Genomic DNA, 11,329 nt, shown 5'->3' with positions numbered 1-11,329 from the left:
ATTTTTAACCTCAATGTACCGCAGAGAATCAATTTGAGGTCGTTAAGCACAACCACAATTCATATTAGGTGCACTGGATTATAAATCCAATTTCCTAGTTATTAAAAAATTCAAGTATTTAAGGGCAGCTTATGGTCTTAAAAACAAAGTCAGGGTCACTAAGTTAACTGATCTAATTTTAGTTGGTTCAGTTGAGCAATTCCTGTCTAAGAGGCACCAAGAACAAGATTTTTATTTATATATAAAACTATTTCATATTTTGAAAAAAATGTTTCCTTTTTACATTTGTTTTATTTATGCCCCTCAAAAAAATAATTGATATTTATCAGAATAGTAACAAAAATAAAAATCAGTTAAGTAGATTTTAAAGGGTGAAGCAGGACTTTCTGGCTCCTCCTACTGGGTTGTGGTCAGTTAGAAATCCACCCGAAGGCTCTTTCAGTGCTGAGGGTAGAACACCCCTTTCATTTACAGTGAATGAGGAATTTTATTCGTATGAACAGAAACCTGGGAAACCATGAAATGACACAAAGCAGGTCATGCAATAGATGTTTTTATTCTCAAAATTAAGTAGATGGTTACAAAGACAGCCGGCCGGATTGCTATGGTACCTCGGTTATGACTTTATATTAAATAACAAGTGTTACATCTGCAGTTTATTATGCAGCGTTGCAATACATGACCGCAGTAGTGTTTGCATCTATCCTGTATAAGGTACTTGATTCCCTCAAATCCTATGGTTTTGTTAAATAATCCTGGACTTTATAGATGAATGTATACACCAATGAACACAAATATATACAAGTTAAACACCCCCAATCCCCAAATTCAATCAACTTCCATCTGACCCAGACGTGGGCACTGAGGGCCGCATTCCTGCATGTTTTCCAGCATACCCTGCTCTGGCATGTTCTAATTGGCTGGACACACCTGAACCAGGTAATCAGCCATGAGTAGGGCAAGACTATCTGGAAATCATGCAGACACACCGGCCCTCGAGGCCTGGAATTGCCCACCCCTGAGTCCTGTACCAAATAATTCTGATCTTTCAACTTGCCTTCATGAGATTCCCTTCTTTCCCTCACTCCACGGCTTAATCCAGGATAATCCAGACTAAACTGAGTCCACTAATGCAGCTATAGTGCAGATTATGGAAAGTTTGTTTCAAGAAAAGTGTCATAAACACGGAAGACAGTGCAATCCAGCCTCTTTGTCACACCCTTTGGCGTGTGAAGGCCTCCTTCTGGAGGCTCCAATGCAGAGAGGAGGTTCAGCAGGAAACATGGAGACCCAGGCTGCTGTGGTAATGCTCTTCTTACCCACAGCCATCCCGACAGAGCTTATTGCAAAGCTTTTTTTTAATGTAGTGTATTTAAAATACACGCGTTTTGCAGCCAAACCGGAAAAAAAACCCCACATTAAAACAAACATCATACAAATAAAGCAGCACGATACTCATGTTAGGAAAACCATTCTCCTAAAACACACACAAGAGCTACATTGTGATAAACAAAATGAGTTTTAAAAAAAGTGCAATTTGTCTATGATTAGAGGTTGGAGATGGAATTTTGCTACCTAAAAGCACAGAGAAAAAAGTCCTACCTATATGTTACAAGATCACATATGGAAATGAAAAAATGATTATTTTGCTGATGAGCAAGAGAAATGACGTTACTGGCAGTACATGTTCTTTTGACTCCGAGTAAAAAAATCCAATCCAGGTTCTGAGAGAGGAAAAATAATAAAAGAATCTTCAATAATTTCTCTTAAATGTTTTAAGAAATAAATAAATTAGTAGATATTAAATAAATAAAACCTAAACCCTTCATTCTAAAGTAAAATCCTTCCGACCCAAAAAACCTTGATGCTCCTAAGAAAAACATTTATCAGCTATTGAAACATCTGATCAAAGTAAAGGTGGTCATTTATTGTTATTCTTTCAATTTAGGCCAAAAGAATCTCTGAGTCCAATTTATATTATTATCTAAGCTTTAGAGCGGTCAGAAAAATAAATAAGATGCAAGCATTAAGGTACCCTTCAACCTTCTGAGGTTCTGTCAATAGAAATACATTCAATAGAGGTCTCCACTCGATGGCCGCTGAAATAGAAAACACAAAACAGAGAGCACGTGACCCAGAGATGCACTGCAGCTAAACCAGCTGAGGAGTGCATCACAGAGTGCCTTCAATGAAACCTTCACATCACCCTGGACAAAATAAACAAATAGCAACAAAAGATTGCTGTCGTTTAAATTAAAAAAATGCGGCAGCCTTTGCATTCTGTAACAATCTAAATTGACTTGTTGAAAATCTAGCAGTGACTTTAAAAGTACCTGATTTTCAGTAAGATATAAAGTTTGTTGCCTTTTTGTGGTTTTTATCTCCTTAGAGCACTTCTGTTCAAGGAGTTTAGTTAACATAAAAATGGTTTGTGTCGTTTTAACAGTAGAACATCCAGAAGCAACGACTACCAGTAATAGGAATTCAGGAGTCTTTGCACGTCTGCTGCTGCAGCAGGTTGACTGTAGTGACTGGAGCAGACATTAGCTGCTAACAAAAGCTGAGTGTTAAAAATAATAATAACTGAATCTGAGCACCTCTGAGCAGAGCTTTGGGGCAGGGAAACAGTCATAGCAGCTTTGCCTTTAATAGGGTTTCCTTAGTAAAGAGTTTTTGCGTCTTTGTGTTTTTGCGTTCGCTGGATTGTCTCTTACAGGACTGGAGGTTTTCATTGTCAGACGTCTGTGCAGCTGCTTGAGCGTCTGACTTTAGAGTACGATGGCCCTCGAGCCACACAAGGGAGTCAGGTACTGACGAGCCTGTTCGGTCATGATCAGCTGGTCCTCCGTTTTCCCATAAATCACGGCTTCCCACTCGCTCACCTGCAGAGGAAAAAGGCCTGTAGTAAATGCACAGCTGGTGTGGATGGAGCTTAATAACAGATTATTGTCATACCGGCGCCATTTTTGTTGTCTTTAGAGAAGAGGAAGGCTTCTTCAGCTGCAGGTTTGTTGGACGTTGGGAAGGAAGATGAACCCCTAAGGAGGAGGACTCTTTCTCAGAGGTCAAAGAGCGGCTTTCCTCTTGCTCGGCGATGGAGGTGATCAGTGAAGAGCTCATCAGCAAACTTTCTTCTGCCAGCTGCAACACAACGTTGGGATCAATTATAAGGCAACAATAACAAAAGTTTTAAGGATCTGCAGTTTGTTTTAGACAGCTTGCTTTGGTACAATCAAATAAGTACAGCTAAAAATGCCAATTTAAAAAAATAAATGTTCTCAAGTTTCAGCACTTGATTTTAAAATACAATATAAACATATTCCTTTTATTTTAGATTGCTTATACATTCAAAAAGTGCCTGAACTCTGCTCCGCCCCTCATCTTAAATACCAGGCAAAGCATATCTTAAAAACCTTTACTTTGGTGTAAAAGCATAAAATATCTATACATAGGTTCTTTCCCTGTCCAATCACAAATTTTCTCTCATCTGAGAGGTTGCCACGGTGACCCACCTGTGCATTGTTGAGCTGCTCCTGGAACAGTTGGACATCGAAGCCGTCTTTGTCCCAAGTGTCGAGTACAAGAGACTTGCGCACTTTTCTTGCGGGGCCGTCCATCTAAATGCACAAGTTCATGATTAGTGGACAAAAACACGCACAGCTATGCATTCTTAAAGTGAAACATCTGAGCGTATCCCATTAAAGAAAATAAAAAAAGTCTTCTAATTTAGCACATTTTGGCTTCAAGTAGCCAGACTTTCTTCTAAATATTTAAATTTATCATCAGGAAGGAACTATAATATTGACTTTTTAATTCCTTTGGTTTTTTTTGTGGATATCTCCTGTTTTATTCAGTCTTTAAATTAATAAAAATCTACAAAATAAAAAAAAGTCTTGTCTCTGTCACAAGAAAAAGTGTCTGACGCTTGCATGAAACAGTTTCCTAAAACAATGTTCTAACATGGAACAGTAAAGTAGGTTGAGGTTCTGCATACGAGATGCTTCCATGCTCTGTGTTCGGGCTGGAATTCGGTTTTGATGAAGATGTCAGTTCCAGTCTCCTGCTTTAGAACCTCTCGGATGTCTTCTTCTAGAAAAGCCAAAGGCTGAGGCTGCAAAAAAACAAAAAAAAACAGCATCTTTAGTATTTACGCAAGCAGCTGTTCAGAGTTTATATTCAAATAAAAGAATTCCCACCTCAACCTTCAGCGGCCCGTGCATTTTCTCCTGGGCTGCCAAAGCCTTCTTGAAGGGCGTTGGCGTCCTTGGGGTTGAAACTGGGGCATTTTTATGAAGTTTGGGGGTCCTGGAGCTACACAGTTGACATGGACGTTTCAATAAATCTGTCCATACAGTTTAGCTACACGATTAACTAAAATTGGGGTGTTTTTCCTCATTTTTTTTACCCATGATTCTCTTTCTGGTACTTGTGTGAGGACTCTTTTAGGATGGGGGTGTTGAGAAGGCCCCTCTGGCCGCACACAGGTGTGGAGGTCAGGGCGGGATCTTCCAGATTCAGATGCTCCGTTCCTGATATGTTGCAGAACTGAAACAGAGACGCAGTGCAATACATACCTGAAAAACAATGTAGGGGGGGGGCATAAATTAAATAAAAGAAAAAATATTTTACTCTTGATGGGGTGAAGGGCAGAGACTTTGTTGGTGTTTTCTTGGGTGAGTTTGTGATGTTTTCCAAGAAGGAGCCCATTCTGCCGCTCAAAATCCCCCCCTTCTCTCTTCTCCTCTTCCCTGTAGATGGCTGGGTGCGTTTGGATGAGTTGGGGGGTGTCAGGGAGGAGACCCCTCTTAAATCAAGAGGTGCACAGTTCCTGGCAGGGGAAGCATCCAGTGCAAACTCCAATGGATTGTAAACAGTCCGTTCTTCCAAGACAGTGCTGTAACTCGGCTGATTATGCCTGGGGGGCGTCCCCGTCTGCGGCATGTCAAAACCAGCCATGCTGCTCCATGTGACAGCGTCCTGCAGAGCAAAACACAGTTACTGTAGAGCTTTCATAAATTCAAGGCACGGTGTGTAGATTCTGTCAGTTTTCCTCTTCTGTAACTCACTGTATCGATTAGCTCCATGGTTTCTGCAAACTCTGGGAAGGTTTGGAGGTTGGAGAGCACGGCGCCGGCCTCAGCAGCCAGAAACTTGCTGGGGGAGATAGGAAGATGTGCTTGAGGACCCGGTGGGATTTCAGGGCCCCTCCAGGATCCTTCTTCCAATCGCTCATCCAGACTGCTGTTGCTAGATGCTAAATTGTCTTCTGGTAAACTGCCTGACCAGGCTGGGTATGGCTTCTGAGGACAGGAGAAACAAGAACAACCCATGTTTGGTTGAAAGAGCAAAATAAATCCACACTGTTGTCATACTTGAAACTGCAACACTTGGGTGATTCTACACAAACACAGGAAAAACCACTAACTGCGAAGATGGAACTCGTGATGTATTTGCAATGAATGAAGGGTGGAAAAGGAGACAGTGGGGTCAGAATAAAAACAAAAACCAGACAAATAAAAGGCCAAAGCCAAGTTGCTTGCCGACAGATTATGGTGTGAAGATGGAGAAGAAGGAGGAATGGGAGCGGCTTTTCATCAAACCACATTATCTGCAGAAAGGAGTGCAGCTTCAGCCCATTCTGGGTAAGCAGTGAGATGGGGAAAGGAGTTACTATAGCAACACTACAGCAAATCAGGCTACAGGTTTTCACACATGGGTACCACTCTCGTTTTGAAGTGCATACACTGCAAAAAGAGCATTTTTGTCATCAGGATAGTGATATATTAACAAAAAAAAATAATTTAAAAACTATTTTAAAAATTGAATGCCTTGTTTAGATTAGGAATGCCTTTTTACAGTGTATGCAAGCTACAAACACGCAGACTAAGCTGACTAACGATGCCAACACACATCTGAAGTGTGTTCTTACACATAAACCTCTGCACTGCACTTGTCGTTGAACTTCACTCTCTGCTGACATAAGCAGCAGCTCAAGCTCCTTTATTCTCTGTTCCCTGTGAGGATCATCAAGGCAGGACTGGAATACACAAACGTCAGGAAAGAGCGGTTGAGGGGAAAAAGAAGAGAGGCACAAGTTATGGTAGTTAACAAAATAATCAGAAAAACACACACAAAGACACAACAAAATTGACAATTAATATTTTTCTGTTAGCTGAACATGACAGGACAGTCAAGTATTTGATTTGCTTGATTTGTCCAGAGTTAGCAATCACAAGTACAACTGCAGAGAGAAAGAATAGAACATAAAGCGTTCCGTTCTAGCGTGCAAAGGCAAAGAAACACAGACTCACAGATGGGAAGGCTGGATTTTCAGGAAGACTGTTAACTGTCTGTTCACTTTCAGGATCAAACTGATAGTCTGCAACCTGAAAAACGGAGAACTGAAAAGGTAAAACAGAACAGAAAAGCAGATTCTAGAAAAATGACGAGAAGACTAAAAATCCACGGACCAGGTTGGATCCTGCAGGAGCCACAGGGCTGCAATCGTGCTGCTGGAGTTTTGTAGTAGATGTAGGGCATTGCCTGTTTAGGCGCTTCTTCACAGTAGAAGTGAAAGTCTTGTAGCTGTCTTGGAGGTAACCCTCATGCTCCACCTTTCTTCTCATGGTAGAATTCCAGTGGTTCTTGATAGAGTTATCTGTGCTGTTAACAAGAGGAGGTTTTTTAGGCAAACTGCTTGCTTTAAAACCAAACATGCAACAGTAGTTTCAGATTACCGTCCAGGGAGAAGCTTGGAGATCTCTGCCCAACGGTTGCCAAGGCGTTTGTGAGCTTCGTAGATGATCCGGTCCTCCTCCTGTGTCCATGAGGACTTCTTCACTTCTGGGTTCAGGTGGTTGTGCCATCGCTCACGGCACTGTTTTCCAATCCTTCCCTGGAGGTGCTTTGCAATCACTGACCAGCGCTTCGGCCCATATTTGCGCACCAAATCGATAACCTGAACAAATCAAATTAAAAGTAGCTTAGAGCAAATTGACTTGTGATCCTTAATCTTAATGATAATAATAATGCATTGGTTAAAAAGCATAGAGAACAGCAGCAGCAGAACTTGTTGAAACGTTTTTCTCAGAGCAGAAAAATGTTGTGAAGTCATAGTTGGCTGACTGCACTTCTATTTATAAAGTATGATGTCAGAAATATAAAGCATGAAGACGGACAAACTAAGCTACAGTTGAGGAGTGTAATGCTCATACAAACACACATTCAACTCTAAAACTACAGAATGTCTGTTTTGGTGTATTACACACACAAACTAATAGAAAAAGAACGAGGATAAAGTTAGCACATTTGCAAAACCATGTTAGATTGAAGCTAAAAGTTGCATTGCTTTTTGTGTCACCCGTGTTTCCTCCTGTACCCTCCCCAGGGTTTTCTTCTTTCCCCCTATCATTTTTCTCCTCAGTCATCTGTCCAAAAGAGACACTCCCAGCTCTTCTTACCTTTTGATCTTCTTCTTTTGTCCAGGGTCCTTTCACCAGCTCTGGATTGAGCACCTTCTGCCAGCGGTGCTGACACTGACCATCTGTCCGCCCCTGAGTCACAGGAACACAGAGTGCAACACTTCATCCCACCGCAGGACCGGCTACAACCGTTCTTGATGGAACCGTAACCAGGTGGACTCAATACTTACAGGGAAAAAAGTAGCTACTAGTTTCCATGCCTCAGTTCCGTGTTGCTCCACGAGTTTTTTCAGCTTTTCATCCTTTAATTATGAGTTTAAAAAGAAAAAACTGATAATTCCACGCTTTCAGCAAACATTTTCACAGTGTGCTTTCATTTAGCAGGTGCATAAATAAAAAATATGGTTAGAAATGTCTTCCAAAGATGCATAAGTTTCACCTTTTTTTGGTTTCTATAATAAACATACCTCTTCTCGTGACCACTTTATTTTGCCCAGTCTTTTTTTATCATTGCTTTTTTCTTTACTCTCTGGATCTGTGGACACCAGCTCTTCATCCTCATCAGTACTGAAAACACAACAGGAAAAGGGGAAAAGAACCATAATCATGTTATTATTCTCTGTTCTAATACCTATTGTTTCCTCCTAACCCATTCTTAACATGTAGACCTAAATATGAAAAGTAGCTGTGAAAGTTAACAACTTTAGCTAAAAGAAAATTTATCATAAGCAACAACAAAAAAAATGTTTTACTTCCATTTGGAGTTTTGAAATTTATAAACCAAAACCTGGCAGCAGGAAAAGATCATTGGAGGATGGATTAGGGTTAACCTTAACCTTGATAAACATCTTAATGAAATTAGGCCTACCAATTAAAGGTTCATAAATAATTTAAACATATCATGGGAAAAGCAAATGTGCAAGTATTTCCTAAAATTCAATATTGAATAAGTTATTTTCTTAACACATAAGAACCCAGATCTATTTTCCTTGAAAGAAAATGATGCAATATTTAATGTTTTGCTGTTACAGTGAGGTAGTTCTACAAAACAGAACTAACACATGTTCTAAAGAGCTGAAACGTGCCACCCACAAATATACTAAGCAGTTGTTTTCCGTCTTTTTAGTGTCAGAAAGTCCATGAATGTCTGTTCTTTACTGTGCAAACGTGTCATTATAAACCTAAGTCTGGCCAAACTTCTTCACTGGGGCGACTGTGTGTAAAAACAGAAGGGAGGGGTGTAAGGTGACAAGCGGAAAGGGGCAATCTCACATCAACAGACTCTTTCACTAGCAAAGTGCATTAGTGTGTGTGTTTTTAGGTGTGATGATGTGGCCGCAAAAGCCCACATACATATTTTTTTTCATTGAATTCAATTGAATAGCAATAAAAACTCAATGAAAAATTAATTTGCATGATATAGAAATGCATTTAGAACTACAGTATAACCTTTATGTCGCACGTGAAGGTTACCGAAATTAATTAAATTAAAATTAAATTTAAAAAGTGAAAAGAAAATGTAATATTTTGGCATAACACTACATGTGAATTAACTATATTTTTTATCTTAAAATATGCCGCCATAATAGTGTCAGTGTTGTTACAGAAACTTTTTTATTAGACTGTAATCGTTTATTTTTATAAACAAACGCTAAAATGTTAAATAATGTCAGTATATTCATTTATTTTTAATTTCTATTAAGTATAGAAACAGGAGAAAGGTAGTCGACGAGCTTTGTGACGTTTGAGTATTAATCAGTCTTACCTGCGTGATTTCACTTTGTCCATAACAGCCGACAGCAGAACCGAAAGTTCTCGAAGACAACCCTGTGTTTGGCAGTTCTGTGGAATAATCGCGCGTGAACAGGTGTCTCTCCATAAAACTGCTTTTTGGTCATGAACGACGTCTTCTGAGATGCGGCGACTTGGCGTTTCGGCTAACCAGCTAGCTAACTCCACGCAGAAGAACTCATAACATTACCCAGAACAGGCAGCTGTCCATGAAGATATCATCTCTAATGAAACGCAAACCAACGGTCGCTCTTTATCATATGGGCGCCTCTTACAGATCACGTTTGAAACGCTAGAAACCAATAGTATGCCGACGGGTGTAAATAAAATTCTTGAATAAATTGTCACTGCTACCGCACCTTCCGCTCATAATGTGGGGCTTCTGTACGTCTGCATGGCGTTATAGAGTTGGGTTGGTTTTTTTTGTCCATCCCGCCGATTCTGGCGCTCAGCTCTCTGCGCAGGCGGCTTCGTTCCTGATTGGTCAGAATTAGGGCCGTGTAACACGAGGACTGATACTCAAAACTGATTGGTCCAAATGAGGACGACGAATCTACGGCTGAATGGTCTAAAAGTCCGCAAGGTTTTTTTCAGTGGTCAACGTTCTAAAAGGCGGGTGCTTAAGGTGACAGTGACAGAATAAGCATATTCGGTGTGGGAACACAGTTTACACAACTTCTAGTGATGATAAATATGGTCTGCATTGATGTAATAATAATAATAATAATAATAATAATAATAATAATAATAATAATAATAATAATAATAATAATAATGAGTTTCCACAAATATACCTGAAACCAAATTGCTTGAAACAATTTGGCTTACGGTTTATAATTAAAACATAAATATGAATAAAACATGAAAAACTGTTACATCCATTACATCTCTTCAAGCTGACATTCAGTCTAAACACGTCATCTTACTGCCACCTTGTGGACACAACGTCCATCTGCAGTTGTGTGATGGTTTCCATCACACAACTGCATTTTTTCCCACATTAAAAAAGGTTTTCCTATTCACACCCTGATCTTTATCCTAAAAATTTGCAGAAATATCAAAAAACAGAGGGGAAAAAAGTCTAAACTTCTAGGAGTGGTTTGTCTTTGGGTGACACGTGTAGTGTTAAATTAACCCGTTTTTATTACAAACTAATATATGGAGGGAAAAGCTGATATTAGAAAATGGTGATGTTTACTTAAAAGCCTGTAGATGACTGTTTCACTTGTTGATGCAAGAGTGTTGTCATTGTAAAAAAAAATGCACGGAGCCGGAAGTTGATTACCTTACAAAAATAAGAGCACAAGAAACTTTTGAACTTAGAATGAATAAATGTGTCCGTCACTTTGATTCCAAAATCTACTAAACAACTTAGAACTCTACAATTATTATAAACCTATTTTAGTCAAACATATGCTATTAATTTAAATGACAATGTTATCTTTTAGCAGGATATTGATTTTTAGTTTTAGGATCCAGGTATTATTGAGAGGGAAGAGATAATGTGTTCAAGCTGCATGTTGCAAAAAAATTAAAGATTAAATAAATTATTTATTTGATACAGAGATTGTGACAAGGAAAACAAATTTAACAGGTGGCCAAAAATAATCTCAAATACACGAGAAACATATCCAACCACATCTCCAAAAACTACATGTTAAAACCAGTCTGTGTGGGTTAATCCGGTTAGTTATAGATAAATAAATTTTTTTTGTAATGCACTATGGCTACAGTTTGCAAACCTATTTACACATGGTTTGAAAGAATCTGGAGGTAAACAAGATGGCACAGGTATTTAAACTTAAATTTTGTAATGAAGGTCAGATATGGTCCTGGAAAGTCTCAGGCACATTTCAAGTCTTCATCTAAAAAAAATCTCTGTGAACATCTGAGATTCTAATTTTTTGTGAACAAAGAAATGTGTAAAAGCTTTAGTTTTAGCTAGAACACGTATTAGTTTGTGGATTTATTAAATTAAATTATCTTGTATTTGTTAGTAATCTTTACATTAATACCAATTACAAGTTTGTAATTTCAAAGTGTTGGGTGCTGTTGGTATTTGTTGACATCATTAATTGCTTTCTCTATTAGGACTTACACTCAAATGTTACACTTGT

The 11,329-nt window shown here is 39.1% G+C and overlaps 1 protein-coding gene across 3 annotated transcripts; it reads right to left on the bottom strand.

Moving 5' to 3' along the window:
• Positions 1 to 537: 537 nt before the first annotated feature.
• On the bottom strand, positions 538 to 9,723 carry mybl1 (MYB proto-oncogene like 1). Of its 3 annotated transcripts, none has more exons than XM_020712556.3 (17): positions 9,572 to 9,723; positions 9,187 to 9,263; positions 7,889 to 7,988; positions 7,652 to 7,723; positions 7,461 to 7,553; positions 6,738 to 6,958; positions 6,471 to 6,663; positions 6,312 to 6,386; positions 5,930 to 6,037; positions 5,067 to 5,300; positions 4,630 to 4,977; positions 4,406 to 4,545; positions 4,197 to 4,311; positions 3,995 to 4,111; positions 3,513 to 3,617; positions 2,956 to 3,141; positions 538 to 2,882 (listed from the first exon to the last, which is right to left on the bottom strand). In XM_020712556.3, the coding sequence occupies exons 1-17, from the start codon at positions 9,641 to 9,643 to the stop codon at positions 2,769 to 2,771; spliced, it is 2,370 nt and encodes a 789-aa protein (XP_020568215.1). In that variant the 5' UTR covers positions 9,644 to 9,723; the 3' UTR covers positions 538 to 2,768. The 3 variants fall into 3 exon arrangements, with proteins under 3 accessions (XP_020568215.1, XP_078794639.1, XP_020568216.1); XM_078938513.1 differs by having other exon boundaries at positions 5,067 to 5,297; positions 9,572 to 9,722; XM_020712557.3 differs by lacking the exon at positions 5,930 to 6,037 and having other exon boundaries at positions 9,572 to 9,722.
• Positions 9,724 to 11,329: the final 1,606 nt, after the last annotated feature.

This window comes from Oryzias latipes, chromosome 20, assembly GCF_053564925.1.
Source record: "Oryzias latipes strain Hd-rR chromosome 20, Olatipes_Hd-rR_3.1".
NCBI lineage: Eukaryota > Metazoa > Chordata > Actinopteri > Beloniformes > Adrianichthyidae > Oryzias > Oryzias latipes.
This window is presented reverse-complemented; position numbering and strand designations above follow the sequence as displayed.

What these genes read in the sequence shown, in the direction of transcription:
- mybl1 (XM_020712556.3), bottom strand. Translation starts at nt 9,643, where the DNA reads ATGGACAAAAAAAACCAACCCAACTCTATAACGCCATGCAGACGTACA. An exon ending in TCCAAGCTTCTCCCTGGACG is followed by an intron (nt 6,664 to 6,737) that starts GTAATCTGAAAC and finishes TCTTGTTAACAG; the next exon opens with CACAGATAACTCTATCAAGA. An exon ending in AGCAGCTCAACAATGCACAG is followed by an intron (nt 3,142 to 3,512) that starts GTGGGTCACCGT and finishes GTTGTGTTGCAG; the next exon opens with CTGGCAGAAGAAAGTTTGCT.